Source organism: Ochotona curzoniae, unplaced genomic scaffold (genome assembly GCF_017591425.1).
Source record: "Ochotona curzoniae isolate NIBS_2020 unplaced genomic scaffold, NIBS_Ocur_1.0 scaffold_4701, whole genome shotgun sequence".
Lineage (NCBI taxonomy): Eukaryota > Metazoa > Chordata > Mammalia > Lagomorpha > Ochotonidae > Ochotona > Ochotona curzoniae.
Genome location: NW_024467122.1, coordinates 7,190,310 through 7,206,664, shown reverse-complemented (window position 1 = coordinate 7,206,664; position 16,355 = coordinate 7,190,310). Strand labels below are relative to the sequence as shown.

Here is a 16,355-nt window from a genome sequence, read left to right as displayed (position 1 = left end):
ATATACATAGAACTGACCCAAATGTACTGTTTCTGGTCCAGCTCCCTGCTGATGCACCCGGGATAGCAGTGGAGCACGGGCCCCTGCACCCACATGGGAGATCCAGAAGAGACTCCAGGCTTCTGACCTTGACTTTGTTCATTCAAGGTTGTTGAAGGCATTTGAGTAGTGAACCAGTGGATAGCAGATCTCACTCTCTCTAACTCTCTAACTCTAATTTTCAAATAAATAAAAAGTAAATCTCTAAGAAAAAAACTTCTTTCATTTTAGTTATTCTTATTTGTGTTTTTTGTTTTCACTGGAAAAACAGATCCACAGAGAGAAGAGACAAAGATCTCCTTTCTTACGGTTACCGTTGGTTCATCCGGTTTGGAATGGCTTGCTGGGTGGTTTGTGCAGTTTGTTTTGTCTGGTTCATTTGCCCCCAGCAAAGCCAACCTTTCTATTTTGTTTGTTTGTTTCTTTTATCTTGAATAATGGACTCAGTTATCTTTATAGATTTGTGTGACTCCATTGGCAGCTGCTTGAAATGAGCCCTTTGTTTATGTTCTTCCCTGTTTGCATTGCTGAAAGCGTGTTTCTCCAGCTCTCTGGACATCAAGATATGTGGGGTGTTTGTCTTGTTTTTTCACACGCTGCAGTGTGGGATTTGATTTTTCTCTTTGATGTAAGACATGCTCGAAGAAATGTATAAACTTCCCATGTAATAAGGCTGCTTATTCTCTTGCTTTTCTTCTGTTAAAAAAAAAAAAAGTCCTGGTTTTATGTCATCATGCTGTAGTCCCCTTTTCCAGATTGTTAAGTTTCACAAAATGTTCTTCATCTGTATTTGTTTTCAGGATGAAGCCTTGTTGATTGTGTCTCTGTGTTGTCCATTTCCTTAGGCCTGGATGAGCAAGGGAAACTGAACTTCTCGTTTCGGCGTAGTCCCACTTGCTTCTCACCGCTGTTGGAGTGCTTGCGCTGCTGGCTGTGCACCACGTGGAGAGCTATGCTAGATGAGGCCTTCTCCATCTCATTCGTGCTTTGGATTTGGATTCAGGCTTAGCTAACACTGGGGTCAAGATTCTCCTTTGCTTTTATTTTTTCCTAATGAAATCACATTGGTTTTAACATTTATTGTTAGTTAGCCAGTAACTGAGTCTTAGTTTTTGCTCTGATCTGAAGGATCCTTTATCTTAAAGAACAAGCTCAGCTTATTGCCCGCCGTGTTGGATCTGGTTCGCCTGGCCCTCATTCTCTCACCATAGTTTATGTTATGCTTTCTGTCTTTAATTGCTTGGGTGTTTTTTTCTCCTCTCACTACATTTTCTGGATGTCCAAGTCCCGCACCCCCCCTCCTTTTTTTCACATTTCTTCCTCCCCAGAAGTTTTTATGCACTTGAAAGACAAAGGTTAGGACAGCACTCTTCTGTCTGCTGGTTTGCTCCCCAAACCCACACAGCAGTCAGAACCAAACCAGGTCGATTGAACCCATCAGCCTGGAACTCCGTCCGTGTCTCTCATGTGGGTGGCAGGGACCCAGGACCTCAAACTGCCGTCTGCTGCCTCCCAAGGTGTGTAGAAAGCTGGTCAAAAGTGGAGTCAGGAACTCCGATCCAGACCTCCAGTACAGGCTGGAGGCATCCCAAGCGGTGTGTTAACCACTGCAGTAAACACCCTCGTGTCTTCTCTAGAAGACTTTTATTCTTGTTCCAGCAGTTGCCCTCTACATTTACTCTTCTAAGTTTTGTTATCTGGAATCTTCTGAAGATGTCTTTTTTTTTTTTTTTTTGGTTTCTTGGAGGATATAAAAAATATGCCCATGCTAATAATTTCTCCTCTACAAATTGTTATGAGAAATGTTGTCTTAAAGTGACATGCACTTACCATTGTTCAGGATCTGTGGGCTGGACTAGGGGCATGGCCAGCCAGGTCTTCTGTCTCTGCCCTTTACTTGGTTGCACATGAGGTGTTGGTTCTAAGATTGCAGAAAGACCTCATTCCCAGCTCACCTGGGGTTGTTGGTAGTATTCAGTTTCTTGCAAGTCTTTGGACCAATAGCTTGTGTTTCTTGCTAGGGGTTGATCGGAAGCTGCCTCCGCTCCTCACCGTCTGGGTCTGTTGGACAGTTTGTTCTGTCACAGAGGGCAACTAAGAAGGAAATAGAGAGAGGGCAGAGCTCTCAGGCTTTCCTAACCTGCTTATGGACTGACAGCTGACATTTTGGCTGCATCTGAGGGAATGGAAGGAAATCTGAGGAGTGGAGCGATGCAGAGGTGGCTTTGGCAAGGACAAGCTTGGGAGATGTGACATGTGTGTCCCTATCCCTGTCTCAAGACAGCTCATCGGCGCTTGCAGCTAAAGCCTCCAGAGCTCCAAGTTCAACATTTGGCCATCTGTTGCCAGGTACAGTCCAGGGGAAAGAGCAGGTACTGACGCCAAGAGCTTGACCAAATGACATGGGGCGATTGGAAACCTTCCAGCTGCTTGCAGATGTTTCACCAAAGAAAATTGTAGTTACCAAACACTTAAAAATGCTTCAGAAGAGGGAAGAAGGATGGGAAAGTGAAAGTGGCAATGATGAAGGCAGTTGTAAGCCAGAGAGGAAATACTGTGAACATGGTGCTGGAGAGAGATCTGCTGAGTTAGCACCACTGCCTGGAGGCAAGCAGGACCCTGCCGGTGTGCTCTGTGTCCAAAAACCCAGGTGCCCCCAGGCCCTGGCCCCATGGATAGTGGCCAAAGGTCAGGTGACCTGGGCACAGCTTTCTGGGCGAGGCTAGGCACTGCCAGCTGCAAGCTGGAAAGACAAAGACTGTTGTGTGTTGCTTCATATTCTACAGAGAGATTCTGAAGAGCTGCTAAATACCAGTTGTGTAAACTCGTAGATCTTGAAATTAATTCTTATAAACAACTAGATGTAGCCTTAAACGATGTGTAGTATGTCAGATGGAAATGTTTATAATCCAAGAAGATTTGAAAATTTGTCCAAGTATTGTAAAAAAAACATACTTTCCTGTTAAAGACTATTACAGTGAAGGAGAGATGGAGAAAAATACCATTATATTCCTAGATGTCTTTATGAACAACAAGAAATCAGTTCTCTATATTTAAAAAAAAACTTTAAAAAGACCTAAACACAGAGTATATGGAAAATATGAGTTTTGGAAAAACAATGCATGATTTTTCAAATCCAAGTGAATTTTTAATTATTATGTTCCTCATGAGCTTTTTGAAATCTCATTACATTGACAGTGAAATATTGAAATATAGAAATAGCTTTAGCTCCTTCGATTGATGCAAAACCGTGCTTATTATCTGGAAGTTCTGTGGGATTTAAAAATGTGTTTTTAACTCTTATTTCCAGAGACACAATATCAAATGAAATATAAAATCAATACTACCTCCATAAGCATATTGATATGTGTGTGTGTGTGTGCGCCTGCACTCAGTTTGTAAAATCTGAGAGGCCGGGAGCCAGAGGCACACGGAGACACCTGCCACCCACATCACCAAGAGAGTGAGGACTGGGCCAGGGCTGAAGCCAGGAGCCCATAATCCAATCCAGGTTTTCCACTTGGTAGCAAGAACCCGGTCATTTGGCTTATCATCCCTAGGACTTGGAAGCTGGAGTCAGGAGCTGGAGCTGAGAATTGAACCCAGAAACTTTGGTGTGGGCGACAGGCATCTAAACCATTAAGCTAAAACCTCCTGCAAAGCCATTTTTTTCCCAATTCCACGTTTTGGAGTTACTGCTTGCTTCTTCACAGCCACAGTAACGTTTTCCTAAAGCCCCGGTGAAAGCCGTGAGTCCACGTGAGGTCAACTGTGCCTCCTTCCTTTTCAGTATCTTCCTCTCTTGCTGACATCTGTACAGTCACCCTTTTTAACGCCCAGTCCTTGGATTGTGATAGTCTGGTGAGCAGTCAATACGCAGAACAGTTCATCACCCAGAAAATGCCCCCTGTGCCCCAGTTAGTACTTGTCTCTCTTCTGGCATCCAGTGGTGCTTTTCTGCCCATTGTGTTTGTAAAGGAAAAAACAACAAATGGAATGTTTTTATAAGAAAGAATTCAATGTCAGCTGTGTCAGCACTTAAGGGGAAGCGGTGAAGAGATCGCACAGAGCATGCCTAGCAGGAGACAGGAGATGTGTCTAGCTTTGTGGTGTAGCTGGTTAAGCCACCACCTGTAGTGCCGGCATCCTGTGTGGGTACTGATTTGAGTCCTGGATGCTCCACTTCTGATCAGACTTCCTGCTAATGTGCCTGGGAATGCAGAGGACAGTCCAAGCACTTCGGCCCCTGCATTCACATGGGAGACCTAGAAGTAGTTCCTCACTTGCCTTGGCCTGGCCCCAGCCTGATTGGTAGGACCATTTGGGGAACAAACAAGCAGATGAAATCTTTCCCTTCCTCCCTCCCTCCCTCTCTCCTCCCTTCCTCCCTCCCCCCTCCTTCCCTCCCTGTCTTCCCCCTCCCTTCCTCTCTCTCTCCCTCCCTCTCTCTCTCTGCCTCTCCCTCTGCCTCCCTCCCCCTTCTTCCCTCCATCCCTCCATCCCTCCTTCCTTCTCCCTCTCCCTCCCTCCCTCCCTCCTTCTCTCCCACTCTTCCATAATCTACCTTTATAATAAATTAATTTAAAGCAAGATGGTGGCTTAGGCCCTGCTGGAGCACTGTCCCTGGATACTGGGTGTGGGGTTTCTTTATTCTATATAGGTACATGGGCAGTGCTGTATATTAGTTCTTCTCTTACTGCCTCTGCACTACTGAGAGACTGGGCACATATGGCAGTATTTTTTGCTGTGTTTTCCTCCCCCGTTTTTGCTCTGTGCTGCCTGTATATGATTTCTGAAGATCTATTTTTCAGTTGCCAGTTCTGTCCTTCACTGTCAGATTCTGTGAGATTTCTGCTCCATTGTCTGCTTTTGAATATTCTATTCCGTTTATTTCCCAGATTTATCCAGTTGTGTTTGATAGTTTCTTGCTGCTAGCTGCCCCACATGAGCTCAGCCTCGGTGTCTTAGCGCTGTATATATGATCCCCACAAATCCTGTTGGATAAGTGTTGTAGCTCGACACCTTGGCAGTTTCAATCTGGTTTGTTTCTTCTGCCAACTGTCACTTGAATTTCTGGGTATGATTATTGAGTTTGCATTTTATTGGGCATAATTAATGAATTCTGACAGCCTTGATGGTGGTCGCTTTCCTTTAGGAGAATGTTCACTTGCTGCTATCCTTTCTAGAACTGGTGAGCACCTAACTCGTTCTCACTGAGTTAGCAGCACCTGGGGCAGGACCCTGATCTTACCGCCAGGACAGACTCACTTTCCCCACTGGATCTTGACACGTGAGCCCTGCCCTTTGGGAATCTCACCCCTCATGTTCCAGCTTGGTACCTGTGTGGGGTTTTTTGTGTTGATGATAATGAGTATTTACCTTATTTCCAGTGAGCTCAGTAGTAAGACTAATATTTGATGACACGACCCCGCTGCTTTGTAGTGGAAGAGCAGCTCTGCCTCCCATGGGTTTCTGCTCTGCCATTGGTTGAAAAGACAAGGTGTGGCTATCAGTCACCCGTTACTCTATCCTGGCTCATGAGAATAGTAAAATAAACATATTTCAAATGTTCCCTTCCATTCCTCCTGTCAAGTTTCACTGTCATTTTTATGCCTGGCACTTTAAAAATTCTTACACCTCAGTGATTTTATTTGCCAGATATATAATGGTAATTAAAAAGATCATGGAAAATGGAATCTGAGATTTTAGAGGAATACGTGTAGAGGGCATGCATAGTGTTTTTCATGACATACAGGCTCATGTACTTTTTTAAAAAGATTTATTTTATTTTTATTGGGAAGGCATATATACAGAGGAGAGACAGAGGAAGATCTTTCATACGATGGTTCACTCCCCAAGTGACTGCAATGGCTGGAGCTGAGCCAATCCAAAGCCAGGGGCCAGGAGCTCTTCTGGGTTTCCCATGTGGGTGCAGGATCCCAAAGCTTTGGGCCGTCCTTGACTGCTTTCCCAGGCCACAAGCAGGGAGCTGGATGAGAAGCAGAGCTGCTGGGATTAGAACTGGCAACCATATGGGATCCTGGCACATGCAAGGCTAGGACTTTAACTACAGTATCGCGCCGGGTCCAGGCTCATGTGCTTTTAAAGAGCTGGCTTAGGATTGATCTCTGAGCTAAAAAAGATAGGCAAATTGCTACTTCTGTGCAGATCAACCTCTCTGCTCCCACTCCTCCCACCTTCTTTTCTAGTCTGTGTTTTGTATAGTTGCTCATTGCCTGGTTCTCTGTGGTGTGCCTTCCATTCTCAGTATCCCATTGGTGTATCTGTGTATTCAAAAAAATCTGTTATTCATGACCCAAATACCTGAGCGACAGTTTGTTGATACAGGTTGAGCGGCCCTTATCCAGAAGGCTTATTAGAATTTGGGAATTTTTCAGATGTTGGGGTATCTTTTGCGTGGTATGAAGAAGTGGGGTGGGGAGCAGGTGCTTAGCCTAACAGTCAAGGTGCCTACTGTAGAACACCTGTGTTTGATTCCCACCTCTGGCTCTTGGTCCTGCTTCCTGCTGATGCAGACCCTGGGCGGCGGCAGTGATGGTCAGGTGCTTGGACCCCTGCCACACACACAAGGAACCTGAGTCACTGATGTCTCCAGCCTTGCCCTTGGGCATGAAGAACACTCACAGAGTGAGCCAGCAGATAGGACCTCGGTGTGGTGTCTCCAAATATTTAAACATCAGTGGTGTCTTGTGCACTGAGGGGCCTAAGAAAGAACATGTGATGGTGATGTGTAGACACTTTACACATGTACCATGAGGAAAATTTTATACAGTATGTTTAATGCGCTTACACTTGGCCTGTAGCCTATCACACGAGATCAGGCGTGGGATTTTCCACTTGTGATGTGCTATGGACACTCGGAAAGTTCCAGGTGCTGCAGCTTTTCAGTTTTGGTGTCCTAGCTTAGTGGTACTCAGCCCAGCTCACCTGGATGCTTCTGCTGCCCCACACTTCCACCCTACCTGCCCCTGCTGCTGAGACACCTGCAGGCAGCCTGACATCATTACTGCACCCCATTTTCCATTAGTGACATGATTGATGGCATGAGCTAGGCACACTTCGCTGGTGGCTAAGCTGGGATCTGAGGCTGTGGTCCTGAAGTCTCATTTTTTGTTCGGTGTCTTCCTTCCACTTTCCCCCCCTTAAACTGAATATAAAGGCAATACAATCCTAACTCCCAGCATCATTCTGTCTTGCTTTTGTGTGATATGTGAGTGAAATTCTCCTGTTGTTTGAATCTGTCATAGTTTATCTGTTCAGTAGTTGATGGATGTTCATTGTCAACTAAGGACTAATGCAGCAGTGTCCCAGTGAATGTTCTAGGTGATCCTGTTGGTAAACATAAGCACTCCTTTGTTTTGGCATGTACAAGGCATGAGATACTGCCAGAGCTCCGTGGGTGCCAAGGGATGACCACTGTGCCAGCTTTCCAGGACATTTGAGCCAAGTTGTGCTCTCCACAGTGGCATGCAGGGTCCCCTTGGTGACACACAGGGTTCCCATGATTGTCATCCTAACCTTGCTGGGGTGTGCCTTTTCCCTCCGTCCCTTGGCTAAATAGGCTGAGCACCTCTTCATCTGTTTGTTGCCTGTCTGCACGTCATCTTGGATAAAGCATCTCTCCTTTGGTCCAGATTTCTGCTGGATCTTTTTTCTTAATCTGCAGATTTTTGTTATTTTAGAAAACATTCTGGACGTGTGTTGCATGTGTTGCATGGCATGTGTTGCAAATCTATCTCCATGTATTACAACTATCTTCTCGTTTGCTTAGCGATAGAATTTTGATAAACAAAAACTCTTTTTAGTATGGTAGAATGCATTTTTTCCCTTTATGATCAGTCCTTTCTGTGTTCTGATTTAGTAATACCAGCTTACATCCCCTGTTCACTTGAAGATCATGAACATTGTATGAGGAGACGCTGCCCATAAAATGCATAAGGAACCATTTATATATCCTTTCCCTCCCTCCTCATCTCTCCCTCTTCCCTTCTTCCTCTCTCTCCCTTCCTCCCTCCTCCTCCCTCCTCCCCTCCCTCCCCCTCTTCCCTTCCCTCCCTCCCTCCCCCTCTTCCCTTCCCTCCCTCCCTCCCCCTCTTCCCTTCCCTCCCTCCCTCCCCCTCTTCCCTTCTCTCCCTCCCTCCCCCTCTTCCCTTCCCTCCCTCCCTCCCCCTCTTTCCTTCCCTCCCTCCCTCCCCCTCTTCCCTTCCCTCCCTCCCTCTTACCCCCTCTTCTCTTCTCTTCCCTCCCTCCCCCTTTCCCCCTCTCCCTCCCTCCATCCCTCCCTCCCTGTCTACCTCTCTCCCCCTTTCCCTCCCTCTCTGACTCCCTTCTTCCCTCCCTCCATCCTTCCCTCCCCCTTCCCCCTCCCTCCTTGTCTACCTCCCTCCCCTTTTCCCCCTCCTTCCCTCCATCCATCCCTCCCTGACTACCTCTCTCCCCCTTTCCCTCCCTCTCTACCTCCCTTCTTCCCTTGTCCTTCTTCCCTCCCTCCATCCCTCCCTCCCTTTCTATCTCTCTCCCTTTCTCTCCCTCTCTCTCTCCCTTCCTCCCCTCCTCCCCCCCCCTTTTCCACCTCTTCCCTTCTTTGCTTCTTCCTCTCTTCTCCCCCCTCTCTCTTCCCCTCATGTGGCCAGTGCCAACACTCCTGCCCCACTAACCCCACTCTAGGCCACTCTTGTCCTCCTCAGCCTTGGCTGCACACACAGGAGCTCCAAGGCTTGATGCAGAGAGCATGTGATAGTGCCAGCCCCGGGGCACTGGGCACGCTCCTGCTTTCATCCTGCCTCATCCTCCACACTCATGCTTGCACTTCTGGAATGGCACAGGTCCTCTCCAGCATACTCCAAACCTGAGGCGAAGCGTTGGACTTCTCTTAACTCCTTCGGGAAGCTCCCCACAAGCGCCTCTGCAGCTCTGCTCCCCTTCCCTGGCCTCCTTTTCATCCCATTGACCTCTGAACTTATTTTTTTCCTGCACACACAGTACCGTTGCACACGTCTTCCATCCAGATGCTTGTGCTTGCTCCAGCCAGCAAACCTGGAAACTGAGCAAGGCACCCCTCTTTGTGCCCCATGCCCTGGCCATGCTGGTGCTGGGGGCTTGACTCCCCCTCTGCTCAAAGTTTATCAGGGGGCCCCCAAGCCACCTCTTATTGGGCATTGTCTCCCCGCTCCAGCTTGGGCCTCTCAGTCATGTTTGGCCGTGGCACCCTGGAAACTGTGTGTCTTTAAGTGACCCTTCAGGACATCTGTTTGCAATTTCCAGACCCTGAGCAGGGATTTGGGTGCAAGTAGTTTATCTGGGAAGTAATCCCAGGGACCACTGGGAAGGGAGCAAGAGGCTATGAAGAAAAGGGTTGTCAAAGACTGGGTGACTGGGCAGTGTGGCTATTGCACAGGCCCCCCACACCCCAGGCATGCACAATACGTGTTCCAGGTCCAGCTCTTGGTCCAGCCCTCGGGGTGGCCGGGCTGTCTGTGCGTAGATCCCTAGGGATGGGGGAGGCTGTTGGCTGTGTCTGCCTCCATGACGTTGATGGATTACCTCCCCCAGAGTGCCTTGTCAGCATCCAGATTTCTCACTTACACAGTTGGGAGTCTGGGTTTTCAACTCTCCGTTCCTGTTTCAGTGGAAGGATTTTTTGACTGTGTGCTGTGGCTGTCCCCAGTTCTCCAAGTGAAATGCTCCAAAAACACACTGCTCAACTGAGCCATAAGCAGGTGGCCACTGCTGGGACCCCTGGGAGTCCTACCCCCTCCTCCCACTGACCCCTCAGCTCTACAGCTGACCTATAGAGAAGCCCACTGCTCACATCTGTGGGTCTGCCTTGCCCCCTCGCTGCATTACACGAGGGGGCCTTGTTTGCTGATGGCTGTTGGAGACAGGCCTCGTGTTGCCCATAGAAGCCTTTGTTTCTCCCCAGGCCCTGTAAAGCTCAGACTGGAACTGCTGAACTTGGTGCCATGAGATTAGCTCTCTGGGGAGAAAGTACACAGAACTGGGTGGAAGGTGGGGATGAATGCAAAATGTCACATGTAAAGTGATGTACCTGCCTTTTGGACATACACACTCATTATCCTCTTTCTGTATCTTTTGTTACCAGAAATGCCTGGTGGATTCTTTCCTTAGCTTAGTATAGAAATAAAAAGCTGGGAATCTGTTGCAGACAGAAAAGTTTATTTGCAAAGGGACCAGGTGAACAGGGAAGGGAGAGGGAAGGGGAAGCACCTCCCAAGAGATAGCCGGGAGGTGGGGGCCCTCTCCAAAGAGGAGGGAGAGACACCAAAGGTTTGAGGAAGGGTCTTGGGATTTTAAGCATTCCCTGACCCCTCCTTGTTGGGCAGGAACCTACAGGTAAGATGTTCTCCATTGGTGGTCTCTTAATTAATTAGGAAGTAGGTGGGCAATGCTAATGCCGCCTACCTGAAGGTGTGGCCAAGACTTCAGCGGGCCTGAATGGTCTCATCTTTAAAACCGCATCCCCCCCATCCAATGTGGTGGTTGGACCATGCCTCCAGCCCTGACAGTGAGCTAGCTGTGTGCGCTCTGGTGGTGGAGGGAATCATGCTGTCTTCTTTGTCCCATAGCACCTGATGTGTGCTGGGCTATGGTGCCTGGTTGAAGGAGATGCGTCTTGCAAGACCAAGCTGGACCCACCACTGGACGGCACCGAGTGCGGGGCAGACAAGGTAAGCTCAGCATCGCACAGGGCTCCTTGCCTCCTGGACGCATCTATGCTCAAAACTCAGGGGCCCTCGTGCTTCTGTCTGATGAGATGCAAGCAGCTGTTGCTTAATAACATTTTTAGTTAGCCAAACTCCTTTGGCATGTGCTTGCTGGGTGAACAGTGAGATGTGTCCGTCAGTACACTCGAAATGGAGGGACAGCTTCCCTTGCCATTTTCAAAAGCTATGATGACGAGAATTTGTTGGGAGAGATGCTGCCCAGTCCTAGGTGGGGTTTGGGAGCACACACATGGGAGCAGGCAGGTTTTGGGGCCATCGGTCACGTGGCCCTCTTTGTTGCCTTCCTGTGAGGGCAGAAAAGCCAGGAGTTAACGTTTCACTCAGGTGCTGCAAGTGGGCAAGCGCTGGGTCACACCTCATGCCCCAGGTCTCTGCCACACCCTTGTCCGAGAACAGGCTTTTTCTTAGAGTAAAACAGATTGGCCCACGTAGGTGGCATAAGCACCAAGCACAGCCCTGAAATCCAAAGTCTTGGAAGTAGACAACGCTGCCTTCTGGAGAGGAAGGTGTGGGCAGTGGGTGTGCCTGCAGGAGCTCTGGGCTCCCCATAGGCAGTGCAGAGTGGTTCTTGGCTGCTGATGTAGAGTGTTCAGTGGAGCCATCCCAGCAGAGCTAGGGCACAGTCCAAACCCCACGAGGTGTCACATGGAAAAGTGAGGCTGTCACGGGACCCATTGACGGACATGTGCTGGGGGTGCTGTTAGGGGGCCCTGTACGTTCTGGGACTGGAGGAGCAGCTCTGCTGAGCCCCCTGCTCCACCCAGTGGTCTTTGCCTTTCAGTGGTGCCGTGCCGGGGAGTGTGTGAGCAAGACGCCCATCCCGGAACACGTGGACGGAGATTGGAGCCTCTGGGGTGCCTGGAGCATGTGTAGCCGCACGTGTGGGACGGGAGCCCGCTTCCGGCAGAGGAAGTGTGACAATCCCCCGTAAGTCACCTCCACCCCAGTGTCCTCCGGTGCCCCAATCAATCCCACGGCAGCTCTCACTGCCACAGCATGGCCAGGGTGTCTTCTGCCGGGAGCAGGAACGCAGCAAGTGCAGATGCATCCCTGGTCTGGCGGCCCAAGAGGCTGTGGGTCAGAGAAAGGCTTCCTGAGGCAACCAAGGCTTCAAGGGTCACTTCCGGAAAACCTGCAGACCCCTCCAGGGTAGAGAGAGGCTGCCCTTGAACCTGGCTGTTGGCTAACCAGGAATACCTTTCACTTACTGGAATCCTCTGCCTGTTACCAGGGGCCACAGGAGATCTTTCTGGAAATCCCACCGTGGTTGTGAAAATCCCACGCTCCTCTCTCTCCACTGTAACTTGGAGTGGTGACCCACCCTGCTGTTCTTCCTGCATCTTCCCTCAGGGAGCTGCCGCTCGTGGACAGCCAGGGCAGTTTGAGGTCTCAGGTCCTGCTCAGCTTCCCATCCAGTTTCTGTCATCGTTTGGCAGTGAGAGAAGCAGCAGGAAGAGGCCGGAGTCCTCAGTGCTCCGGGGACCGGCTCTTTCCCTGGGGGCACCTTTGTAGCTCTTCTCCTTTGCTGTTCATGACCCTGGTCCTGCTAGACATTGTCACTAAGTGTGTGCACCTGTAGTGACCAGCAAAGAGACACACAGTTCCAACCTGCCCTCTGCTGCTGCCTCCCAGCTCAGGGTGTAGCCCTGCCTTTGGCACTCTGCACAGCAGAAGGGTGCGACTTTGCTGTGTAGCATTTGCATCTCTGCCATCAGGATGGCCACCTGCAGTAACAGTACCTCCATACAGAGGTAACACACTTTCTCTATCCTGGTGGTTTTCAGCGAGGTCCTCCCCTTCACAGACCCAACCCCGGTGGAAGGGGAGAGATGGAGCAGGTGGATTGGCTGCAGTCTTGGGGGCTTGCTGACAAGCTGTGGGTGCCATCAGCACTTTAGGAAGTTGAGGTCACACATCCAGTCTGCCTTGCAGAATGGCCTGATGGGGTGATTGTTACAAAGCACAGCTGACCGAGGCGTCAGAGCCAAGCTCTGACCCAAAGAGCCTCTTCTCCCGGACTCACTCCATAAATCACCAGGCGGCTGCCTGGGACTGCACAGGGTCTGCATCTCACTGTGTCGTCTCAGGCTGGGGCAGCTCCCAGGGCCCTGGCCACCCCCTGATAGTGCTGGCCCCTCGCTCTATCTTGCACAGCTGTGCTAGTCTCTGTCCAAACACGTAGGCAGACTCTTGACGGTCCTGGTCTTCGCAACTATGGAAAGATTTTACATTTTGTTATTTTTGTATGACCAGTTGATCTTGGTCTATCTATTTTTTTTTTAGATTTATTTATTTTGGGGAAAAAGATTTATTTGAAGGCAGAGAGAGAGGTCTTTTATCTGCTGATTCACTTCCCCAAATAGTGACAATGGTCAGGCTTGGGCCAGCTGAAGCCAGGGACTAGGAGCTCCATCCAGGTCTCCCACTTGGGTACAGGTGCACGAGCACTTGGGCTCTGCTGCCTTCCAGGCACATTAGCAGGGAGCTGGATCTGAAACCTGGCAACCATAACTCCAACTACCCCTTAGGTGGGGAATGTCCATGTCCCACAAGGCAGCGTAACCCACCATGCCCCCTGCCAAGCCCGACCATCCTGGCTTTTGAATCAGCTTCCTGGGCTTGTCTTTGCTGCCCTGACTGGTTTCACTTTCAATGGGAGTGGTGCCAGAAGAGTGGCAGATAAAGAATCTGTTAGGAATTTTCTCCATTAACCCGACACCAAATGCAGCAAATCGCACAGTAGGTCTTAATTCAAACAGGAGGGGAGAGAGAAAACAGAGGGAAGAAGGCCATGGGAAGGGAATGAAGGCAGAGAAGAGAGAGGGGTCTCCTGTCATAGTGACAAAAGGGGGCTCCAAAGGAGACCAGCAGGTGAAACAGGAGGGGAAGAGAGAGAGCACGCACCCGTTTTCATAACATACGGGCAGGCATTGGAAGTACAGGGCCATGGGAATTGGTAGACACAGTGGTAGACAGGGCCGCAAGGGATTGGTGGGTAGGGCTGTCAGGTAAGGTGCCACGAGGCAACAGTGGAGTGTGGGGTGACAGTGGATTGGTAGAGGATTAGGCACCTAATTAAATAGTACAAGACTTTACAGAAATGAAACCGAACCTAAACTTTAGGGGAACCTAAGCAGGCATCTTATCGGTCTTCCAGGCTGATGCTTGAGTCACTCCCCGCAGAATCCATCTCATTAGGTTGCACCAGGAAGCTGCACTGGAAGAGGACCAGGAAGGAAGAGGAGAGGGGCTGGACTGGTCTGGAAGAGTAGCCAGGTCACTGCAAATGCAGAGCAGCAAGAAGGACAGCGGATACATGGGGCATGCCAGGCTCCACTGGCAGCACTGGCAAGGAAAGCAGTTTGCTCCCAAGCCCCAGTGGGAGGCAAGTGGGGGCTTCCCTTCCACAGTCATGGGCATGTGTGTGCCCAAGGTGCCAGCACGCCACCTTGCACTGTTGTGAGTAACTTCTTGAAACCCCCAGATTTCATGGCCAGTGCTGTAGTGCAGCAGGCGAAAGCAAAGGCATGGGTTAGTGTCCCAGCTCCTCCACTTCTGATCCAGCTGCCTGCTAATATGCCTGGGAAAGAAAGCAGTGGAGAATGGCCCAAGTGCATGGCCCCCTGCACCCAGGGAGATATGGAAGGAACTCCTGGCTCCAGGCCGTGGTTCAGACCAGCTCTGGCTGTTGGTGGCCATTTGGAAAGTGAGCCAGCACGTGGGAAAGTGTTCTCTCACACATATTGTGTCTTTCAAGTAGAATTAATACATCTTCAGAAAACAAACTTTTTTTAAACCCTGGTTTCTCCTCTAAGGCATGAGCTGCATGTGTTTTGGGGGACCTCTCACAGGACCTTGCCCCCTGAGACTTGGCTGTCCTCAATGTGTAGCAGCAGCCTAACAGCTTCCCCTGCTTCTGGGAGCACCTGGACTGGAGGGGCTGGAACCACTGCCTCTGCTGAGCACAGTGTGTGCCCCTGTCTTCCTTTAACAGAGCATGGCAGGGGTGAAATTGAGTGCCACTCAGCAGGTGTCGTCCTCAGCCAGTCTGCCTCTGGTCTCCACTTTGACCCACTCCCAGGAGAGTGCCCACCTGGTGCTGCCTGGTTCTGGTCCTCTTGATGAACCCTCTGCTTCTCTGCTCCAGGCCTGGGCCTATCCTAAGCACTGTGGCTGGAGATTGGACTTAGGGTGGAATTCACCTTTCTCTCCACACTTCACATTTCTCACCGCAGCCTCTACCTTGTTTTTGTCCTGATTGTTAGATGTCCTTATGGTGGCAAAACATGCAGAAGGATGTGATTCCTTGTGTCCCAGCCATATGTGTTAGGCACATGAGAAGTGAGAGGGGAGTTGTTGGTGCTGGGTGCACAAGCTTGTAGCCACACAACAGGCCCAGAGCCCTGCCCTGCAGCATGAACTGTGGGGCAGTGTGGCTTCTACCTGCTGCACTGGCTCACTGGAGACTTGAATTGGCCTTCCCTGCTCAGACATGAGGCTGGGCACCCACCCATGTCTCCCTTGACCCTATAGAGAGCCTTCTTTGGAGCTCCAGCCATCTGGTTTTCCTTCTCACATCCCACTGTATTTGTGTTTAGAAAATCATGAGAGAAAACTGGCCGCTGGGGGCTGCAGTTGGAGGTTCCTTAAGAGGAAGTGAAGACCCCAGCACCTGCCCCCAGAGCCATGGCTATCACGGATCCCAGCCCCCATGTCCCTCTCTCGTCTCTGCTCTATGGCAAGGCCTCTTGGAGCCTCGCGTTTCCCCTCAAGAGGATGCAGTTGGGAATGTGCAGGCCGTGTGCAGTCAGGGATACAGGTCTGGCCCAGCAGGCGCCCTCTGGGCTCATACCAAGACCCCTGCCAGTACACCTCTTTCCTTGTAGTCACCCCCATCTCAGGATGAGATCTCAGCAGCTGCCGTTTCCCCCTGAGGCTTCCTGGGGACATGAAGTCCTGGCCAGGGCATTCCTTGGCCTGTGCCTTCCAGCCATCTTGGGCACAGCTGAGTGATGGACGTGAGACTACATTTAACTCACTGCACCTGTGTCGTCCTGGGCCTCCTGTTAGCCCCACCAGCGTGCGTGCTCTCATTCCCCTCTCCTTGTTTATGCTCCTCTGTTAACTGTGCTGGGCACACAACTCAGAGGGGAGCCTCCAGGATAGCTGAGAGCCCTCGCCCACTGCTCCCACCCCCCCGGCTCAGCCTCTGCTGCCTGCTTGCTGGCCTGGACACAGCAGCACCCGAAGCCCATGGTACTCACTCAACTCGGGCCTTGTCCCCTCTGCCAGTGTGGGATCCTCGGTCCCCCACAGATACCAGGCAGGAAGCCAGTGTGGCTGTCCCTGCCAGCCATACCCTCCCCAGCAGAGTCCCCTTTGTGGCATGGAGAGGGCACCTTCCTGGATGGTCTTGGGACCAGTGTCACTGCAGGAGCTCCTCACCGCTGCTGGTCTCTCCAGATCCCTGCCCTGTGGCTCGCTGCAGGCAGGGACCTGGGGCATCCCAGGCTGCGGCCCTGACCATGTGTGGCCTCACACTTGTCACGA

General features: G+C 50.5%; 1 protein-coding gene across 3 annotated transcripts in view; it reads left to right on the top strand.

The window, feature by feature from the left end:
- The window catches only part of ADAMTS17 (ADAM metallopeptidase with thrombospondin type 1 motif 17), a 206,764-nt gene that overhangs the window by 129,377 nt on the left and 61,032 nt on the right, over window positions 1-16,355 (top strand). For all 3 annotated transcript variants that reach the window (XM_040969713.1, XM_040969712.1, XM_040969714.1), the window contains 2 exons: window positions 10,647-10,748; window positions 11,587-11,732. In XM_040969713.1, coding sequence (XP_040825647.1) covers window positions 10,647-10,748; window positions 11,587-11,732 — 248 coding nt within the window. The remainder of the gene's footprint in view (window positions 1-10,646; window positions 10,749-11,586; window positions 11,733-16,355) is intronic.